At 39.2% G+C, this 23039-nt stretch overlaps 1 protein-coding gene across 10 annotated transcripts in view; it reads left to right on the plus strand.

Moving 5' to 3' along the window:
* The window catches only part of ANK3 (ankyrin 3), a 379098-nt gene that overhangs the window by 234007 nt on the left and 122052 nt on the right, over positions 1 to 23039 (plus strand). For 6 of the 10 annotated variants that reach the window (XM_062634017.1, XM_062634018.1, XM_062634019.1 and 3 more), the window contains 4 exons: positions 4735 to 4833; positions 9369 to 9554; positions 10114 to 10137; positions 11344 to 11442. In XM_062634017.1, the coding sequence (XP_062490001.1) occupies positions 4735 to 4833; positions 9369 to 9554; positions 10114 to 10137; positions 11344 to 11442 (408 nt within the window). The remainder of the gene's footprint in view (positions 1 to 4734; positions 4834 to 9368; positions 9555 to 10113; positions 10138 to 11343; positions 11443 to 23039) is intronic. The other 4 variants (XM_062634026.1, XM_062634027.1, XM_062634023.1 and 1 more) reach the window with 1 other exon arrangement.

The raw sequence follows: 23039 nt of genomic DNA on the forward strand, positions 1-23039 counted from the left end.
TTGTAGATTTCATCATGTTAATGCTGACTTTTGAAAACAGGGTTTGATGGAGTTAGTAAAATGAATGTAATCTCTTGAGCATATTAAGAAACATTCTTTCTTGGTTGTTCCGCACACATAGGCAGCTGACAACAGGTACAAAGTTTAAACACACAGCTGCCGGTTTATTACTGAAGTCAGCATTTTAGTGAATGTAGTGCTGAGTTAATTCTCACCTTGTAACTCAACATGTGATTAAAACTTTAAATGCTTCCAGCTGTCCCACTTCTGCCTTTGCCGTGTGGTCAGAGGGTACCAAGAGGCATCATGGACATATCAAGTCTTGTCCTTCCCCATAGGCATGACAGTGCAGTAAAATCCGAGGTTGTGTTTGGGTCTTTTCCCAAATACAATGTTAACCATCAGTTGAGATTAACTGAGTTGCCCACTTCATTCATCAACAGAGTAAATATGTTTTAAGCTGTCCAGAAGCCACAGAGAGGCACAACTTAGGCGATGAAGAATGCGGAGGCACATCCAGGAGTGATTGCAAGATACTGGATGTGGTTGTGTAACAGACAGCACAGCAAAGCATGTAACCTTGAGCCTTAGATCTAACCCCAGTGTCCTAGGAGCTGCTAATTGTTACAGAGTCAGAAGAGGCAACTGATAGAATGGGAGAGTGGGAAAGAACTTTTTCAAATGAAGGGGGTACTGTTTCACGTAAGTCAGTGTCTCAGGCTTAATGGAGCTCATCCCCTTTCTTTCTACAAGGAGGTACTGTGCTACAAGTGTATGCAGACCCATTAAATTTGGTCAAGTCCTTTGAATGAGTATTTGGGTCAATTATAGAAAATTTGAAATAAAGGAAAACAGCTGGATTTAAGAGCAAGCTGTAAAATGAAACAGGGAAAAGCTCTGGTTAATTAAATGCATAAACCACAGAATGCTGAAAGCCAAGTAGGTGGCTGCGCCATGGGAGATGTTCTTCATGCCTGCCCCATTCCTTCTCTCCCTGCTCAGGGGCTGGCTAGCAGGCAGTGCCACAGAAAGGATCAGATTATGAGACGGTCTTCTCATCTGGCCCAGTATTGCCATTCTTCTTTATTATGCAGATATGGGCATGATAGAAAATGTTTGTTGAAAAGGGAAATTTAAAAATTTACATTTTAAAGAAATATGTTTTTTTTTAATTGCTCTCAAATAGTATGAACAAAATGTTCAATCCAGTCTATTTCAAGGATGTGAGTTTCTTGGGATGTGAATTTCATGTTTCTTTCACCTGTGGCTCAATTCTCCTTTCTTACTCTTTTATACTAGTTAGATACAGTAACATTTGGTTCCAGGCACTGCGTAACTTGAATTTAAAGAGAACAACAAAAAGCACTTTTCAGTAAAATTTTCTGTGACTTTTGAGAATTAAAACAAAGCAGAAATATTTTCAGTGTTTTTTCTGTTCAAGAAATGAAGATGGCTTTGAAAGGATCTTTTCTGCTTGTGTTTGAGAACTTGTGTATTGAGGCCTGAAACTAAAAATAATCAGAGACTGTAAACATCTTATATAACTGCAGTGTCCATACACCCCAAGGTTTTGCCATATTACTATTATTTTGCTAATATATGAGATTTAAAGATCGTAATTTTATTCCTCCTTTAAGGAAGCCTTTGACATCTTTGCTTGAGAGACATGTATATTCGCCATTCCATACCAGTACCTGGCAGTGAGATACCCAAGTAGGGACTAGTCTTTCTGGGAGGTCCCTGGAACTCCCTGTTGTCAAACTGGCCCTTGATCAGCTTTGTCTGTGGTACTGAGCATCACTTGAGCTTTCCTAAAGCTTAGCATAAAGTTCAGATGAATTTTATGTGCCCACAAAGAGACTAGCCAAAGTTATCTTAGTTTTGTTTTTTATTTTTTTATGTTTGCCCTCTTTTCTACGGGTTTGATTTTATCTCCTCTCCCATTGAAGGTAACAGCTCTACACTGCTTATGGTGCTGGTTTTAGGGCCGCGAGGCCTTCTTTACCCAAAATTCCTGTCTTAAAAAAAAAAAAAAAGTTAATCTTTATTAAGTCTGAATTTTGTACCTCCTCTAAGGGCTATTTATTACTATGAAAGACAACACTTTCCTTAGGCTTGTGGCTCTCTCTCAGTTTTAGCCCCTTTTTAAAGAGGGGGAAAAAAAAATGGAGGGAGGGAAAAGATGTTGAAAACCATATGGTAATTTAACATAGGAGAAAAAGTTTTCTTCTGTCTCCAAATGTTAATTATTCTTGCTCTGAGAATTTTTGCCTATTAATTTTTTCCTGAAACTAATTATTAGGTATAATTTCCTGCTTCATTTCTAAATGCAAATGTTTGAAACTAAAAGAAAAATAATCTTTGTTTCCAGCTGAGTTAGTAAATAGGTAACTGAGTGTGCTATGAAATGTTAGAGAAAAATGCCAGACTGCTGTTCACCAAAATAACAACCTGTAACATGACATATTAGGTACCTTATCAGGTGTTTTCTGATTTTTTTTTTTGTTTTTATTAAGCAGACTTTTTGGCTGTACAGTAACTAAACAGTAAGATCTTGATTCTGGAGAGTGCATTAACACATTGCTAACTTTATACTTTGGCTCCAGTAGAACTTCAAAGCCTGCTTTATGCTTGTAGGGATGCTTTCCTGAATAGAGACCAAATCATCAAAATACTGGAACACCAACAGACCTTGCAGCCTGTGCAGGCCTTGTAAACATGTGGCTTCAACAGCTGCTCAATGTCTTGTTGTGGTAAAGTTCCTCTTGGATCAAACAAACAGTTCACGCCATTTTCTCTCCAACTGTCTGTTTTTCTGACCTCCTATTTGTCTCTGCTGCCAGTGAAACCTGCCCATTCGGCCTCAGGTCAGCTGCATTCTCCTGTGTGCTCTGTGTTGGATGTGTGCCCTGCAACTCTGCCACATTGCTGTGACAGTCAGATGTCTCTCAGCTGTTTTCACTGCAGCTACTATAACTCAGCCAAAATTAACTGCTATAGGTCTTAGGCTATGGTTTTCCTTCATCTCTCCAGAGCCCAGAACGTTGATGTTTTTTCTTTGGTGCAAATACATGGCCAAACTCTTCTCAGCTCATTTCTGGCTCTATTGGTTTCCTGCAAAATCTAGGTCAGTGTCTTTTTAACTGCTCTAGCTGAATTGCTGAGCTGCTCCCCCTGTGACTTCCATCCTGCTGAAATCTGTGCACTGGCCACGTTGCAGACATAACAGTGCTGATACTCTTAGCAAAACCCAGTTATATGGAAGCGTTTCCTGAACTTGACTATTATTTAGGCCAGATGAAATCTTTCTCCTGTTTTCCCCATTAATTTTAACTACCCCTTACCTCCTATTTTATTGTGTATTTCCTTTCAACCTTGTCCTCCCGACCCCCTGGTGTAATCACCAGAAGTGTTGCGTGGTACGGTGAGATGTCTGGAAGTATCTTAGGATTGAGTAGCTGGAGAGGGAAGCTTTGCATGAAGCTTACTTTAGAGAAGTCTGAGGTTCACAGAAATGCTAATGGCATGAGATTTAGAAGATACTAAGAAAGACAGGGCCCACTGAAACCTCAGTGGGCTCTCTGACAGTAATGCTGGAGTATGAAGGGTAAAACATATATCATGGTAGATCAGAGGAGAAAGGGATTGTTGCTCTTATTGCTGATGCTGCTTTGGTCGCTTCAACAGTACCAACCTGCTCAGTCAATAGTATATGGATGTTTTAAGTTCTTACTGTAAAATGTATTTATCACTAGCTCACAATTCTGTTGGACTGAGGGACATGCAGTGCTATACGAAAGCCAAGCAATCTCAGGTGCAAATCAGCAACTTCTGTAAATTCCTTTAGAGGTATCTTGATCCCAGGACAGGTTTCATTACTTCATTTTTCTGTTTTGTTTTTGTGAGTGACATTAAAGCTGTGGATTTCAGAAATGCTTAGAACAATATGGAAAAATACATTGCTTTAATGTTAGCCCCCAACAGTTCAATTCCTGAAAGACTGTGATCTGTATACAGTTAAGGCAAAGACAAAAGCATTGACTGAAAGAGGAAAGCACTTCCCAAATAATGAGTTAAGCTCTGCAGACTCTAATACTTGTATTGCATCGATTCAAATCACTCACTTAAGCATAATTTGAGAAGTGCTCTAATGTGGTCAGAACACTGATAAGTCTCCCTCTCAGACTACTGAGATCACCTGGTGCCTGAAATATGAGGTAGTTCAGTGACCACAAGCAGGCTATGCTCAGAAGGCAGATCTTTGGGGAGACAAAAGGCGCAAGTATTGGCACAAGTGAAAGAGAAGTCAAAGCTAACAGAAAGAAGAGGAAAAAAAATGAAAGTATTTTGAAGAGCCATTGCCCTTGCTTTTGCTACAGACTTGTATTTTCCTGTCCCATTTTGCATTTCCATTGCTGCAGCTGCATTTATCGGGAGTCATAACTCATCTCTACCAAATACTCTATCCAAATGGGTTTTTAGTTTGACTTTGCAACACATATAAATGGAAGTATTCTTGCTTAGCTGTGGGAATTGTGTCTGTTCAGTTGAAGAATTCCACTTTGTTCTTTTAAATAACATTACCCTTCTCCTATCTTCACTTAAATCAGGGGAGATCATGCCCTTATCTAGCATGTGAGCACACAGTTTATTTGGTTTCCTCCTAATCTACCTGAGGTTAGCAGGTCTATGAAATGTTTGTGGAGTTTTTACCCTCTTGTTTTCTTATTTCAGAATGGTTTCACTCCACTGTATATGGCAGCCCAAGAAAACCACCTGGAGGTTGTTAAGTTTCTTCTTGACAATGGTGCCAGTCAAAGCCTCGCCACAGAGGTAAAAGTTTGAATTTCACACTTTATGACCAAAGTAAAATGTGCTTCAGCATTGATTTTTTTCTACCTTATATCAAACTAGTCTTTTAAATACAAAATTAAAGATCAATAAAAAGTTCTCTCTATGAAGTGTTCTAATTAGTATTAAGTTACAGTCTTCTCAGCAATGAAAACCACTTCTTTCCATTTCTAAAATAAAAAATAACTTTAACTAGAAGCAGTTCTAAAAATAGATGTGTTCTTAGTCATAACTAGTAATCTTTCAGGTTAAGTGCTCTAACAGGGAAGATGCGTGCATAATATAAATGTTCTCTGAGCTTTCATTAAAAATAGTGAATAATGTGGAGGGCAACGATAAAGTGAGAACAACTGTGTACCTACACTTTGGAGCCAGCTGTGGGATACCAGCAAAAACCCTGGGCTACTTACTTCTTGGAGTATTTTCTGAACTGCTTTTATTGGTGTGTTGATATCTTCTCTGTCGCACCTTTTTATTCCATCTGGTCCTACACTGATAATTTCAAGCTGACAGAAAGATGAAAGTTCCCTGAACTTTCTAGAAGAACACTTTTTATTTCTTGTTTTTAAAGTAATTCTAACTCAAAAAAGGCAACCTGGAAGGAAAAAAAATAGCATATATATTATAGTTGTAAATGTGCTACACTGAGATAGGTTTTCAGTCTGATGAATTTTCAGTTGCCTTAATTCCAAGATCTTGCTACCAAAAAAAAAGATAATTCATTATGTGCTTTCTCTGATACATATTAAATCAAATTTGAACTATTGCCAAGAAAGAAATAATGCTTAATTTTAAAAAATTCTACCTCTTGAAAAAAAAAAAAGCAAAATTTCTTGATTGCATCACTGTAGCTCATGACATTGCTGTATAATGGTGTATGTGTGTAATCTTTTTCTGAAGTCAACACTAAAAAATTGATCACTAATTGATCAAAATTATGTTTTCAAGGATGACTAAAACTTAGTTATAACTGGAAGTGTGCATCAGAAATTACTTTCTGGAAATGCTTAATAATATGAAAGCCAAGAAATATGAGAATTAAATATTTTAAATACAGAAAATCAATTCAAAGTTGTAGCTTTCACGACATTTCCATTTCTTTGCAAAAAATTGGAAACAATGAAGTCTTGGGGCCACCACATGTGTGTGATAGATTCACACTTCTGAAAATGTACGTGCCGCTGTATGATTTTTCTGAGAAAAAAACAAAACAACAAAAAAAACAAAAAAAATCCAAAGGAAAAATAAAAAAAAAATGCATAGGTACTTGCTTCTTTTGTTTGTTTTGTTTTTTTTTTTGTATTGTTTTTTCCCTGACCCTTGGATGTCACTGTATATTGAGCTTTTCTCTGACTCAGCTTGATGGTAAGGTGTGATCTAATTTTATCCATGGAGAATTCCTTTGAAGATACCAGACTACACAACAGTGTTGCCTTTATTGCCTTACTAATTTGTGATAGTTGGTTACGGGTGCTTTCTTATTTTCTCTTGGTCCAAGTTTTCATATAAATCTGATTTATCTTTATAAGTGCAAAAACCTTTGTTATTAAAAAAGTGCCACTTAGCTAAATATTCATTAAAAGTAAAACTCCAATGAAGGTGTTTTAATCTAAATAAAATAGAACCAACTATTTTCTTTACACTGTTTTTAGTTTGTGGAGGTTTGGTTTTGTTGTGTTTTTGGTTTTTTTTCCTGGAGCAGGCTTTGCCTTATGTTTTGAAGTGCAGTTGCTAATTCTAGTACTGACATCAAGGTACTTGCTTGCAATTGCTTTTTGTGACTTGGCATCTCCAGAGAGCATGTGTTGAAAACGCATTCTTGTTGGTGTTAATATCCTTTGTTGCAGTTTGCTTGGCCTTGGTACAGTAATCTCTGCACACACTGAAACGATGGGCAGCTCTCATCAGAGTTAGGAAACTGGAGGTATAGTGGATGGCAGCTGTTCTGGAACTGAAATGAAGTGCTCTTTTCACCATTTGTCCACTCCCTTTTCCATAAAGAAAAAGAGAAAATGTTCCTAGGATATTTTTATATGTATATATAGAATCATAGAATCGTTAGGGTTGGAAAGGACCTTAAGATCATCTAGTTCCACCCCTGCCGTGGGCAGGGACACCTCACACTAAACCATATCACCCAAGGCTCTGTCCAACCTGGCCTTGAACACCACCAGGGATGGAGCATTCACAACCTCCCTGGGCAACCCATTCCAGTGCCTCACCACCCTTACAGGAAAGAATTTCCTTCTTATATCCAATCTAAACTTATGTACATTATTTTTAGCAGCATTTTTAGCAGATGAGAAAGACCAATGAGAACAGGCATTGCAGATAGCTAAATCACTTTTCTTTGTGAACTCTTTTTGTGAACTAAATCAGTCTTTCCTTGTGACAGCTACTGCTGTCTGCTGTATAAATAGACCCGGAAGCCAACATCTCAGGTCACTGAGGTGCAAGCTATCGCACTCTGCGTTTTTCCAGGGAGAAGCCTCTGTTTCTGCAGGTACAGTGTAGCTATATTACCAGAGCCCTCTTGTGGGGGTGCTCATGGATTATATTGGCCTTCAGAGCCACACAGCATTGCTCACACCCTGTGCCACTCTCTGCCTGCAGTCTGAGGCAACATGGTTGTTTCACCCCAGGAAACACAGCCTGGGGAACTCCCAGCCCAGAGCCCTGACCTGCTACTGAAGGGTGGTGAGCCCGAGTCAAAGGGGAAGGTTGTGGTTAAATGTGTTTTAAAAAAATCATGGGGAAAAAGAAAGAAATTTCAGTGATTTTTTGGTTCTTTTTATTTTTTCCCCTCCAGAAGTTTGGGAAAAAAAAAAAAAAAGCTCTATTTCAGAATTCCTGTTTCTTACCCTAAATTGAGTGCTCTTTGTTTGGTAAGCCACAACGAGAGATTCCTGATTGAAAACATTCTGTTAAGTTATTTTCAGGTATTTTCAGGCTGATAAAGTTGGGGCTGTTCAGCTTGGAGAAGAGAAGGCTGCGTGGAGACCTCATAGCAGCCTTCCAGTATCTGAAGGTGGCCTGTAGGGATGCTGGGGAGGGGCTCTTCACTAGGGACTGTAGTGACAGGACAAAGGGTATTGGGTTAAAACTTAAACAGGGGAAGTTTAGATTGGATATAAGGAGGAAATTCTTTACTGTAATGGTGGTGAGGCACTGGAATGGATTGCCCAAGGAAGTTGTGAATGCTCCATCCGTGGAGGTGTTGAAGGCCAGGCTGGACAGAGCCTTGGGTAGCATAGTTTAGTGTGAGGTGTCCCTGCCCATGGCAGGGGGGTTGGAAGTAGATGATCTTAAGGTCCTTTCCAACCCTAACTATTCTATGAAGTTCCAAAAGTCAAAAAGTTAACACTTGAACGCTGCAATTTTGACATAGGGTGAGGATCTGTCTCCTTCTGTGTCATTGCTGCACTTTTATTTCACACTGATAACAGTTTCACCATGACAGCAGTAGTTGAAAACTCAAAGAAGGTGTTTCTCACTAACTGTAATGAAGTTTAGCAATATAAGCTTTGGATGTGTTGATCAAGAGTCAAATGTAGTAAATAAATATTCCAAGTAGAGCAATTTGCATTTGTGACATTCTAAGTGATTGATTCATGGGTATTTTCTTGGGCAAAGCTAAATGTGTTCCTGGATTGAAATGCCACTTCAGTGTTTGGGATGGAGCAGAGTCTAAATGACAACTCTTTCATTCTTTGGTTTTCTAAAAATCCATAAAAATAAAATTATAAAAACATCTCAGACTGTCCTTTTCATGTATTTGAGGATTCCACTCAAATATCTGCTGAACAAAAATCTTCTATTTTTCAGGTTTTTTCTTCTGCACTACTTTGGCTCTCTGCTAGTCTGAAAGGAAATAATTTCTACTTTTAAGAGGATTTTCCATCACATCTATATGAATTTTCATAAAAGGAAGTTATAGTAAAATAATTGATATATTGGGAGAATATGGTATTCATATTCAACTATTATTAGATTTCAAATCCACATATAAAATATATCAGAGGATACAGCTGAAGTGTTGAGGGTTTTTTTTCCCTTAAAACCCATAGATTATAACCTGTAGCTGTGGGGGAAATAGATAATAATTTATTATGGAGATGTCATTAACAATTGTAATTTAAATATTTCAGCTTTTATCCATTTTTATGTAATTATACACTTTACTGTCACATACTTATTTAGATAACTGTTATTTCATGAGTAATTTCACATTTTTTTCTCAAGTCCCAGTGATTTTCATTTGCTTGTGTTTTATAATTTTATGTTTAAACCTGGAGTGACAGAAAGGTGTTTTGAGCATTTGGGATCAAAACCAGAATGTTCACCAACAATTTACCCCAATTTCAGTGTCATTGCAGGGTACTTTTAATTTGCACAGTTTTCACTTCACGGTTGAATTTGAGCGAGTACTTTTACTAATGCTGAGATCTTTACCCTTCCCCTTTCCACCCCCTGGAAAGCTTGGAACATGTGTTGAGAGTCCCCATTGTATGTTGCAGGACGGTTTCACGCCTTTGGCAGTAGCTTTGCAGCAAGGTCATGACCAGGTGGTTTCACTGCTGCTTGAAAATGATACAAAGGGAAAAGTTCGTCTTCCTGCCCTTCACATCGCTGCTCGCAAGGATGATACGAAGGCAGCAGCTCTGCTCCTGCAGAACGACCACAATGCTGATGTGGAGTCAAAGGTCAGTTGTAAAAACAAAAAAGGTTTGATGTTATTAAGTGCTGACCACATGTGTTGCATTCTGTGAAGATCTCCCTTAGTGTGAAGTATTTTGCTGCAGAGTTACTTGTGACTTTCTCTTCTAATGTGTGACTGAGAATAACATTTCATTTGCTTCCTCTGCCCTTTCTCCCCTTTTGTTTAAATTGGGGTTAATTTCTCCTGTAGAAACTTTGCAGGTGGAAAACAGTAAGCGAAATATTATCATAATTATTATCTTGACGATGAAACTACTGAAATGAAGACACTAGCATGTGGTGTGCTATAGGTATTGTACAGTTATTTGATGAGTTATTTGTGCGGTTGCTACTTTAAGAACTCTGGTAAACATGTAACAATTAACATTCAAAATAATCAATCATTCAGCTTCCATTCAGTCAAGCTTCCTTTGTGTGCAGATTGTGCTGTCATCTGAGCTGCTGTGCCACGTAGCAATCATGAAGCTTTTTGCATCCATACCACCAGTGGTGAACTAACCGTTCATTTTTTCCCCCTCTTTGCTTCCAAATGTGTTAACCTAGATGATGGTGAATAGAACAACAGAGGTATATATAAATATATATATGCATCATCACTCCTCCATGACTTAGTGCTGCTGCATCATTTCTTCCTCCTCCTTTTTGCATCGCCTTTTATAGGATAGATACCTGCTTTAGATGAAATGAATTAGCATGTGCTAGAGAAGACTGTAGTTTAGACACCAGGGCTTTCTGCAGCTGAAACTACTGTTTAAAAGTAACACTAAGCACTCTTGAGAACTAACTGCCATTGTGAAAAAGCCATATTGTGAGAGATGGAGTTTTCAGGGTTTCTTATGAAGCATATATTTATCAGATGTGTTAAGAGCTGCAGACAACCCTGTCCTGTTGTGCATCCAGGTCTGATTATAGGCTTCTGCATGACACTTACCTTGAGGGTGTCAGCAAATAGAATGATCTGAGAGTGATTTTATACCTGCAAAACTCCCAAAGCAAGGCAGTGGCAGCTAGCATGGCTTGCTAACAATTTAGAAATGCATCTAGTTCCCATAAGGTTTCATATTTTGCAGGACTGATGGAATTGCTGCATGTTTTAGCATTTTTTTAAATGGAAGTGAAACTACTTATATATGAAAATAAGTTGCTGAATAATTTTATCAGTAAGGCATCTTCTAATTAGGGTGGTAGCTTGTGGTGTCTGAACATAACCCAGTGTGATTGCCCACAGTGGGAGACTGATCTTCATGGTACTAACCCTTGGAAAAAAAGTCCATATTAATTATTAAAGTTGTCTTTGATGTTGTTTTCATTTGCATCTACTTTAAATTTATAAAAAACTGTTAGCAAGTGTCATTAAATTATTTGTATCTGCACTTCTGCAAAGAATCTCTAAGAGATTTGACTTGCAAGACTGACATAATACCAGTAACAGGTATTTCTAGTTAGAAATTAATTTCTTATAGAAGACAGATCATTGCTTTAATACTCAAATGTTTTCTTGTTGTTTTTCTGGAATAACTGAAAGTTTTATCCTATTTCTGGTCTTCTAGAATAATTATGTTATTTTTTTCCCTCCTGCATAGCAATATGATTTTATTTAGACTCTTTAAGAATCTATAAATATATGTCAGTGAGTGAAAACTAGTACATAATTGGAATGGTGACTTGCAGCATACTCCTATTACTAGCTTTTGTCAGTGATGTGATACAAATTTTGAAATAGAAATGAGATATAAAAACCCAGTATCTATTGGTTTTCTTTTGTTTTTCCAGAGTGGGTTCACTCCTCTCCACATAGCCGCTCACTATGGAAACATCAACGTAGCTACATTGCTGTTGAATCGGGGTGCTGCTGTGGACTTCACTGCAAGGGTAAGTGTGAAATCTTAGTTATGTTTAGCTTGCTTAATTATCACTCCAAAGCACTTTTTTCCACAAATGTGTAGAAAGGTACTTTGCTCTTGTCAGCCAAGGGGCCTGGCCTGACTGGTCTTGCTCCGCTATCATATGGTGCAAAGGAAGTTTTCCTGGGCTGCTGAACTGAACCTGAGCTCTAGTCTTCACCTTGGAAAACTTCTGTTCCTTTCATAGTTCCAGTGTTGCAAAAGGTAGGCTGGGATTCAGTGATAGAAATGCTTCCACCTGTAGCTTTAACATATGGCAGGAATGCTGTCCCTGACAAATTGTCCTCGATATGCAGTAGTTTCCAATGAACATAAAGTGCAGGTGTACTGGTGAATAAAGCAGCTGTGCCTTCTATGCATATACAAGAGTCAGATGATATGTATTAACATGTATTAATTCCACGTATCGTTGAAAGCAGCTCTGAAAAACTGGAGAGGTAAAAAAAGGAAATGAGGTATAGAAATAGAGGGGAGTTGATAATGGGAGCTGTATGGCAGAAGCCATGCAAGAGTGGGAGAACTAACACTTCTGACCCTGTAAGCTGTGCACAGAAGTGATGACATAGGGCACAGAGGGACAGGGTAGTTCCTCAGATGTATGAAGAAGTATTGGGAGGCAGGAGAGAAACGTTATGGTCTTTCCTGGTGCCTCCTTGGTTCACTCTGGCCTGGGTGGGGAGCAGCTGATGGCTGGCTTTAGCTGCATTGTTTTGTTTGGGAAGTGGGTCCATCCTTCCACAGGCAGGAAGGATAAGCCTGGTGCCAGCAGGGCTTCATCTCAAAGCCTGGGACAAAGTTTGACTGCATCTGCTGTCACAGGTCGGGTCTGTTGGAAGATCATAGAAGAATATTGGAGTGAAGAAGTGTGGTCAGGTTTGGAAGGATGTGGGAACAACAAAACATAAGCAGAAGTGTAAAGGATGGAAAATGACAGAGGGAAGTTATATACCGTTGAAAGGGCAAGAAAATAAAGAAATGTATATGAACAAGGATACAGTAATATGAAGGGCAGGGAAAGAGATTGTGCCAGACATAAGACCAGAGGCAAAAGAAAAGCAAATGCAGAGGTAACACAAAATTTAATGAACTGGGATGGAGGGCTAGAGAGTGGTAGGGTAGAGAGGATATGGGCAGAAAGCTGAGTAAGTGCCATGGAAGTATGCAGAGATTTAAGAGGGGAAAAGTAGAGAGAATAATTAGGTGCGTACAGATAAATAGAAAAGGGGCTAACATTTAAAATAGATTAGTACTGGAAAATGCTGGAGATAGAACTTTTTAAGGAAGTTTAAAAAAAAATATGTTTGCTTCTTAGCTTCTTCAGTAATGGCTTGGGCTGTATGAATTAGAAAACGCCTATGGAATTTCTGCTGACACACAGCCAGGAATGGTTGTCAGTACAGAAAGTATGCAACAGAATGTGAAAATGTGTTGAAACTTGTACTAGAAAACAGGTCAAAGTTAGCTAAAGATATTTCTCCTGTTGGTTTCTGCAGTAATCTACCAAGAAAAGGGAGGACATGTCTATAGTAGTTGTTCACCAGGTTATGATAAGGTTTAAAAAAAAACCAAAAAGCCCAAAAAAGCAAATGTGATTTCAAGTTATCCCATAGTACCAAACAAAACCCACCCCAAAACCCCACCAAACAAAACAAAAAACCACACCAAAACAACCTGAGTCTGTGCCAGAATTTGACTCACCAAATCTTACCAAAAGAAAGCCAGGGAGGAGATGTGGTAGTGGTCTCTAGGACAATGAAGAGAAAAATTCAAGGGGGCAAGAGGCATCCAAACTTAAAGCAAGTACTAATGTAAGAGTAAATAGGTATAAAGTGGTCATAAATAATAATAAATGTTGTTTAGAATTTTATATATTTACTATTAAGTATTAATAATTAATATTATTTAATAAGTGTTTAATAATTGATAGTAAATATTGTTAATGAGATTCTGAAGCAACCTTCCAATTAAAGTAGAAAAGGCAAAAAAATCCCAATGTGTGTTCAAGATAGTGTTTAATTATTAGGGGAATTATGTGGCATGGATAATTCAACAGCTCCTTTTTATTTATTTTCTCATAGAACTTGTCACATTCAGCACTCTCTCCCCCCCCCAAAAAAAAAAACAACCAAAACACAAAACCCCAAAACAACTGAATATTTCTTTTTTAGAGATTGTTTGTAATTGTTAAGGCGAGTTGGTGCAGGGTGTGATAGAGTGGGAACAGACACTTTGAACAAAGACAGACCCAAAACATTTTGTTTAAACTGTAAGTGGAAGTGCAGATCAGAAGTGTTGGTACTGGCCACTATTCATTCAACATAACATCATTCAGTGATTTATTAATGAAGATAAATTCCCAAAGCTAAAAGACACTGTTATAACTCATGATCCAGTACCTACTAATGCTGGTGAGAACAGTATTAGCAGATACTGGTTCAAGCTGATAGCTCAGTATTAAAGGTAAGCATCAACTCTCATGTGTCCCCCAGAAACTGTGTTTCCCAAATCACATTCATCACTAAATGTATTTCATGTTATTAGCAAGAGAGGGGTCCTAGGTTAGATCCATATGAAGTTCACAATCTTAGAATAGATTTGGGGGTTAAAGGTTTCTGGGAAGCACACTTTGCTTTCACTAATAACATTGACCTCTTATTCTCAAGTCCTTAAACTGACCAGATTAGAAAATTAAGGCATTTCAAATTGTCACAAGCTTTGGTATTTGTATTCGATAGACTAATCACAGGAGCAAGGAAGATGAGTGCAGTTTTGGGTCACTCTTTTCCACTCAGAACCAAGATTAGGAATTAGCAGTGCTATTACATCGGCAATTAGCAGCATTTAGTACCAGTACCACTAAGCATCATCTGCTTATTTTAGTCAAATAATAAATCTTAGGTTTCAGCAGCCACCTCTGTTCTGGATTAGGGGCACTGATGGAGACCACACCCAGAGTAGTAAGGCCATCCTCCCCTTTTCCTCAAGATGTGGAAATTCCAGGTTCTCCGTCCTTGAGACAAAAGGCAGCCTGCTCAGATAGCCAGGGAAGGGCAAATGGCATCAGCCCAAAGAGCAGTGGGCCTATGCTGTGACTCAGAGCACTGAACGGCTTGTTTGTGCTTGTGATAACTGGGTGGGGGCATCCAGGGAGCACATCTCTTACAGAGTAGTACATCTCTACTGTATGGTGGTTGCAAATACAGAAAAAGTAGCAGTGAAAGAAGGAGTTGTAGCATAAATAACAATAATATGGGGTTGCATTTTGTTCTTTAGTGCTTATCAGATGGCAGGTAATGAAAGTGATTTACAGAAAGATTAAGTAGATTCTGGTAGAGCATTGAATTTGTAGGCAAACAGAGCACCAGTATAAGTTGCGTGTAAAGTACAATTATCAATACCAAGTAACACAGCTGTTGCTTCATTCTTGATTCCCCAAAATGCAAAACAGGTAGAGGTACTATCCATACTACTAGAACAGGTCCTAAAAATGACCAACAGATACAGCTTCATGGACCACTGCCACTTCATTGCCTCTTGTTTTAATTTCTGCAAAGAATATCCAGGATGCACTGTCTCCCTTCTGGAAAAAGGGTCCTTGTTTGAGTTGTCAACAATCTACAACAAGTAGCAGAGAAAAGATATGGAAGGGCTGTAACCCAACTAAAACATACTACATGTATGTACTGTAGCTTTCAGAAGTACAAAGAGCAAATTTCAGGATGGGGGGTCAAATGCACTTTGTGCTTTTGCAAACCACCAACCATTTTTCCTTTGTTCTTGTTAAATGAATATGAATCAACACTATTTGTTTATGTTTCAATTTATGTTTAAAATATTTAGACAAATATCAGTTCTGTGGAGAGATTTCAACAAGAGCAGAAGATTATGGTAACAGAAGATACCTGTGTGGAAGGGGCAACATGCAGACGTGTGAGAGGCCAGGATAAATCGCCAGCTCCCACCATCAGTGCAGTGAACATGGGGAAAGGTGGACAAAATGTGAATGGATGTGTAGAATAAAGACAAAACTCTGGGCTTTAAGGACAAGGGCAAGTGTGATGAAAAGAGGAGCTGGGGAAAAGACCTAAGAAAAAGGAAAGCAGACTTGAGGAGAGGGAGATCTCTTCATCTGCTGTGTTTTCAGTGCATTTCTGAGAGGCCTGAGGGAAGAAAGTGCTTCCAACAAGGAAGGCAGGGAAAGACATAAGCTTGATGGTGGCTTTCAGTGTGTGTGGAGATGAGCAGTGGTACTGCACTGCAAGTAAATGATGTCCCCAGAGAGATGCAATAGCAGCTGCTACCCTTACCCCCACCGGTGTACACCTGCCTGCCTCTCAGCTGTCATGTACTCACTTGTTCCCTTCTTTCACTGCATTAAGAAAAATAGGCATAGGTCCAGGAGCTCTTGCAGGTGTTACAGTGCCTGCCAGCCTGTGTGCTTGCTGACCTCGGAGGCTGCTAGGGTTGGAAATATACCTGCTTTTGGTTTGTGCTCTTCTAGCCCAGTGACTGATTTCATGTCAGCTCCTCTACTGAATCTCATTAGGGCTTATGTGTCTGTGCTTTCTTCTTTAGCCTTGCTGCACGTGCAGGGAAGATGACATCATATAGAAAGTGCCATGTGGGACGAATGGAGATCATTTCAGTAAATTGGCTTATAGTGCCCCTGATTCTACCTGTTTTCAGGGAGGCAGGTCCAAAACCTTCATAACTTGCGTCCAAGTAAAACAAGATCTCCTATTGGGCTGGATGCGTGCCATTTTCTAATGAAGGAAAAATACTCATTCCAAATTGCTTGATTTCTTGGGCTCAAACTTGGCAATAAGCCTGCCACGGTTACTGGGAGGATGTGCAGTGTAGAGGTAACAGGCACTTTATTCTGTTCATCATCTTTGTTTTCTGTAGTACATTTTCATGCATGTGCCTATGCTTTTCTGAAACCTGTAAAAGCTAAAGAAATCCCTTCATTGCATCACTGTATTTCCCTTTTACTTAACTGGGAGGCAATCACATATGGACTAGAGAAGTGGAGGAAGAGAATAAAGGGTAACTGAGGGTGAAGTAAGTCTTCTTTCTTAGCCAAACCATGACAAGTGCATGCAGCCACTACCTGGGTTTTGAAGGATCCCAGCAATTCCAGGTACCATTCTCTTAGCTGGCAATGGCACCTGACATTGGAAAGGAGTGGATAAATCCTAGTTACAAACTGACAGAAAGCCAAAAACCTTTAAGTCAATCTAGTTCATCATTTTTTCAACATAAAAAAATAATTGTTATTTTAATAAAAATATTGTTCATTAGCCCTTGAATCAAACTGTACCTGGTCCATTACCTAGAGTTTCAATAAATTTGCTGTCTACTTCCCATCTTCTGTAACTGTTAACCTAGTGATTAGTATGAGAAGTGAAATCTACCAAGTGGGCTCTCCTGTTCCAGGTTATCAGTTCAAGAGATCTGTTGCTGGCATACAGTGACCATATAGTGAAAACCGCTGTGCTCCCATCTTAGCTGCTGCTTCTGAAATTGGATACTGTTGCAAGTGCTTCATACCATGGGCTTGACTTTCTTGACCAGAATCAGGTCATCTTCAGTCTAAGGGTGGGTGGGATGCTGGAGAAAAAGGACAGGTCACAGAAGAATTTCTTCTTTATCTCTACTGATCCCTTCAAATATGGTCTAGATGGCCTTCCACTTTAATATCTAGGACTTGGAAAGGTGTATCCACATATATGCTAAAGCAAGTAACAGTCATTGCAAGGAACGAGAAAACAGTTTTCTTAGCAGTCTGATTATACTTAAGGTATCCTGTGCAAGAAAGCTTTTTTTTGCTGTAAATCAGGCCCCCACAGATTGCCTGTCCTTTCCCATTCAGGCCTTGCTTGGATATGTATCCCTGAGCAGTGCACAGGGAGGGCAGGCAGTTTTATCTGCTGTAGTTCCCAGTCATCTGTGATGGAGATGTGTCCAGACTGCCCTGTGTTAATTCAGCAACAGAAATGCGCAAAGCACTGATTCTCTGAGGCTGCTATGAATACCAGGAAGGTGAGAAACGTGCTTTGAATAAACTGTATTTTCTGTGAATTATGGTTAGGAAAAAGCTATTTTCAGGGGGTTCACAGAGTCTTCAGATACCATTCTTCTGTCTGATTATCTACCAGTGGAAAGATCTGTCTAGCCCAGGTGAGGAAATGCCTCTGAAGCTCCATCTGTCTCTGAGAAGAAAGGTGATTGGAAAGGAAGAAACACATTGTTCTCTGCAGGTTCCAGAGCAACAGCTGAAAGAAACCTCTGCAACCCCCCCACCCACTTTGTACTTGAGGAAGTCAGAAGTTTCAGGTAGCAAGGGAATCCTCTACATGAAGTTGACCTCTGCCCATATCTTTCTTGCCAAAGCAAGCAATAGTTAGTCACTGTGCCATAAAACTTCATCCAACCCTGTGAACAGCCTTCCTGATACACAGCACTCCTTATTCTAGAGGAGATCTCAGTTCCACTGGGAGTGGGCTTTGCCTGCAGAAAGTTTGCTTACTGGAAGGTTAAAAAAGGATTTGGTAATTTTGAGAGGGTGGTGTGAGGACAACATGCATTAATAATGGCCCTGAGGTGGAGGAGCAGAACACCATTAGCCCATCAAAACCAGCAGGCAATCTGTAAGTGACAGTAACATAAAAGAAAAAGCTCTTTTTATTTCCCTAGTCGTAGTTTACCATAACAGCTCATTGCTATCCTCTTTCTTCTTTTCTTAAAGGATTCATTTTATACATCTTAGGCCTGAAGAAAGATAAGTATATAAGCCCACAAGAACCAAATTAGCACAATATAAGGCTTACTAACATTAAGTAGAGGAGAAAAAAGCTGAAAAACTATGCACTGTTGTAAGGCTTCCTGGGAAGCACCTGATTTTGTGTTTGTACCTCTAATTTTTTTAACTTCTGAAAATCTTATCCAAGTCCTGGTGGTCCCAGTAACTGCTATATAAGGCTTTGCAGGGGCTCTGCTGTGTTATAGCTCCAATTCTGAACTGCAGAAAAATGCAGGAGAGAATACTAAGTGTTTTCATATATAACATGTTGATGTAGCTGCACTGTTGCACATGACAGTCTTAATGGGCAAAGCATAATCTTCCCATACCTCCAGGAACTGGTAATAGTGGTAATACACATACAGTGGTGTTGGTGACAATTCCAGTGTATGACAACCAGCAACCAACATTATGCCCTTTCCTTCAAAACCCCTAATGACAGAAGGATTTTCCAGACTGTATAGGAAATTCTTTCTTTAGCAGTCTGACTATTTTCAGCTTCTGTTTTATTCACACATACCTTGTCAATATTGAGCTCTTCCCAGAGTTTTCTTTCACTTGAGAACTGAGAAGGACAGTATTACTAAATTCTAAGTGAATCTGAAAATTTAATTTCTGTAAAAAAAAATGTTTGGTTTGGTTTTTGGTTTGGTTTGGTTTGGTTATTAATCAAATAAAGTGATTTATTTCTGATTAAAACTACAATCCACCAGGTGGCTGGGAGGAGATCTCAGAGGTGGAAATAAGTTCTCACATTGGTAGCAAGAAGGATTATGAAGTCCCCATAATGCTGACAACGAGTCTTCTCATTGCCAGATCTAAAAATCTGGCAGTCATAGAATCATAGAATGGTTTGGGTTGGAAGGGACCTGAAAGATCATCTTGTTCCAGCCCCCTGACATGGGCAGGGACACCTTCAACTAGACCAGGCTGCTCAAGGCCTCATCCAACCTGGCCTTGAACATTTCCAGGGAAGTGGCTTCCCCAGTTTCTCTGTGCCGCCTGTAGCAGTGCCTCACCACCTCATAGTAAAGAATTTCTTCCTAATGTTTAATTTAAATCTATCTGTTTTCAGCTTAAAACCATTCCCCCATGTCCTAGTCCTACATGCCCTTGTAAAAAGTCCTTCACCAAGTTTGTTGTAGTCCCTCTTTAGGTACTGGAAGGCTGCTCTAAGGTCTCACCAGAGCCTTCTCTTCTCCAGGTTGAATAACCCCAGCTTTCTCAGCCTGTCTTCATAGGAGAGGTGCTCCAGCCCTCTGATCATCTTCCTTGCCCTTGTCTGGACTTGCTCCAGCAAGTCCACGTCCTTCTTATGTTGAGGATATGAGAACTGCACACAATACTCCAGAACCAGTAGAATGGGAGAATTACCTGCTTCGACCTGCTGGTCACGCTCCTTTTGATGCAGCCCAGCATACAGTTGGCTTTCTGGGCTGCGAGTGCACACTGCCGGCTCATGTTGAGCTTCTCATGAGCCAACATCTCCAATCCCTTCTCCTCAGGGCTGCTCTCAATCCATTCTCCACTCAGCCTGTATTTGTGCTTGGGATTGCTCTGACCCAGGTGCAGAACCTTGCACTTCACCTTGTGGAACTTTGAGGTTTGCACAGGCCCACCTCTTCAGTCTGCATTTAAACCAATGTCAGTCAGCATTTAAAACAATGCAGCACATGACTAGGAAAGTTTTACCCCTGTTTTTTGTGTGGTACTTTTTTAAAGATACACTTCAGAACCCACTTACTATAAGTGCAAACATTTACTTTTCTTCTTACTAGCATCGTTATGCTTGCAAACTCAAGACTGTCCGATGGGAGAGAGATGCAATCCCCTTGGGCAGCACAGCATACCAGAAACCAGGGGGAATTCTTATAAATGTGTTAAAATAAAACTTAAAAGATGTATTGTGTTTGACTTTCTAACCATTTATCGCGTAACTTGTAATAGTAAGGAGTAATTCTGACTACTGTTGTGAACTGTGATCGATAATACCTTGTGTCAAAGGGGAGCTGATCTTATTTCAGATGGGAAAAGTAGGTGGCTTGTTGCTTAGGACAGGATAACTCAAAGCTTTTTGAATTTTCTTGAGACGCTGTAGATAGCTGCAGCTGAAAGAGCTTAGTGTTTCCTCTGATCAAGCAATAGCAAAGCCACTGAATGTAAAAGCAGGGCACTCTTCACCCGTCGTATTTTTGGATGGTGTGAGACTCCAAAGGAAGGCATGGGCCCTGTGTGAGAGGGTGGTGGCTGCAGCAGACGATGAATAGAGATAAAGGTAAAACATCCATCCACAAAGTTGTGAGGAATAGGAAAAAAAAAAACAACAACCCTGCATGCATCTAGTTTGTCACAATTTGAGCTATATAAAGTGTCAAAGTACTTAAAGTCATATACCCCAGGAAATCTGCCAAGAGGGAGAGGAAAGGCTACATGCTGGTTCATAATCCTATGAGCATTTATTGCATAGTTTTAGGTTGCTAGTCTCACATTCCGTGTAGAATTTGTTAATTCTCAAGTTGAATGGCAAGTCAGATCTCATTGTTGAGGGATCTACCCGAGACATTATCCAGCATTTGGTACTTCAACAGTGAGGTCAAGAAGCATTCCAACAGACATTCTGCATCTGAACCTCATCTTTTAATGGCAACTTTCTGAAGGCATTTCAGCTTTGTTACTGCAGGGAAACATCTTCAAAAGTTTCCTGATTTACCATTCTATCTTAAGAACAGAGGGAGAAATTTATAGAAGATCAAACAGATAAAAATAGACTGAGAAGACAGCAGATGCTGTTGATTTACTGAAGAATTCAGAACCTTACATTTGGCAGCTATATTGTTTGCTGATACTACAGTTTTAGTGTTAATAACCTACATGCAAGCTGCACATATTATGAAGCTTTTTTTATTTCTAGTGTCTTGTGACATGTACAAACAACTTGATTTTGAATTGCTTGCTTTACATTTTGTCATCAGAAACACTAATGATGATGTCTGAGATTTATTCACTTCTCAGTTCACATTCTTATTTGTCAGATAAGAAATGGGAAGGGGCCATATGCATAATATGTTTAGATATAATTCTTTAAGATTTGGCACAACACAGTATTAACCAAAGGCAAGTTTCTTGCCCTAAACTTCAGTGTACAATTATTCAAGCATTCACGTAATGCATCTCTTTATCTGCATGGATTCAGAATTCTCAGTCTGCAGAATTATTACTTCATATTGTTTACAACCAGTAAAAGCTCAAATAGCTAAATGGCAAAATTCAGTTTCTGTTTTTCTGGTAATTTTCCAACAGTGTTTTCCTGAGCTGTTAGGGCTTAAAAGGGCTAAAACACACTTTTTCTTCTTTGTTTCTTAATTCTTTTTATGAACTCTCTGAATAGGTTAGTAGAGTACAGTGAAAAATGCATCCTCCTTCCCAGAGAGTGTTGCAGTGCTCTTTTCCCAGGAAAGGGGAGCTGAGTGTGATCATCCAGAAGGACAGGTATTTCACTGAGCATATAGGGTTTCATTTGCTTGATTTCTCCTGTTCAATTTATTATTTCAGTGTAGTTGTGTGTGGTTGTTTTTTCCTAACAGTCAAATGAGTAATCACATCCCTTGTTCGTCTATCTCTTCCTAATACAAACTTGCTACCTATTTTCAACCAAATGTAACTCAAGGCTTCAAGATCCTAGAGACATTAAATTTATGTGTTTTTCATAAAGACAGGTGATCAAATAGAGGAAAGATGGATTGGTAGCTCTTCATCTTGCAGAAGTGAGCTCAATCCTCATTTGGTGCTGGAGAATTTCCCTACATTGCCAGCCAAGGTGCTTGCCCTCTCAGAAGCTGAAAGAGAATGACACTGCCCTGATAGTTTCAGTACTAACCAAAAATATGAAGGCCATTTGAACAGGAGTTTTTTTTTAAACATGAAAGTGATATTTTAATTTTCAAACACACACCCTACCATTGCAAAACTTAAACTTTACTGCTAGGTGGAAGTCATCTCTTTTGGGGTTGAGGTATCTATCTGCCAGCACTCATCCATCTACTCTAAAATGAAGCCTCATTCATTTAAGGCAACAGAAGGCTGGTAAACAATTAGCTCCAAAGTGCACGTTCTTATGCACTTATACCCTCCCCTGTGCTGTACTGGATTGATCTTGCTTAGTGTCAAGATGAATGAGAACCAGCCTTTTAATATGTATTTGTTCAACCTTTTGTAATTCTGTCCTTTCCTCTTCCATTTCTTTATTGATGGTTAGAAAAGGCACTTCTTGTCCGTGTACAATATAGTAATTTATTAGTTCTAAATTATTTTGATGTATTAAGGGGGCCCTAAAATCTATTAGACTGAGTTAATCTCTTTGGTGGAATAAGGTGATCCTCCAGACTAAATTACCTGCAGTACTCTTTTTACTTGAAGATGTGAAAGTTATTTCCTTTATCGTATTTTTCTCAGGAAACTAGAATTAATATTTCTGTTCCTCTGACCTCAGTAACATCTTTCCTCCTGAGAATAGAGGAAAGGCAGAAAGTATCTCCTCATAGTTGTTTTCCTCCTCTCTTTTTCTGTCCTATTTGTGGCTGATACAGTAATATACTGACCCCATATTATAACCAGTGTCATCTCCCAGTCAAATCGAATTAACTCTTTATTTCAAAATCAACTCACAAATTATAAGTTAAGCATTCACATAGTTTTACATCCCTGGAAGGACGAGGCTTAGCATACTTTTTTGTTTAATGTGCTAAGCATCTTCTTGTTTTACC

Source organism: Pezoporus occidentalis, unplaced genomic scaffold (assembly GCF_034315485.1).
Source record: "Pezoporus occidentalis ecotype Australia unplaced genomic scaffold, CSIRO_AGI_Poc_V1 ctg41, whole genome shotgun sequence".
NCBI lineage: Eukaryota > Metazoa > Chordata > Aves > Psittaciformes > Psittacidae > Pezoporus > Pezoporus occidentalis.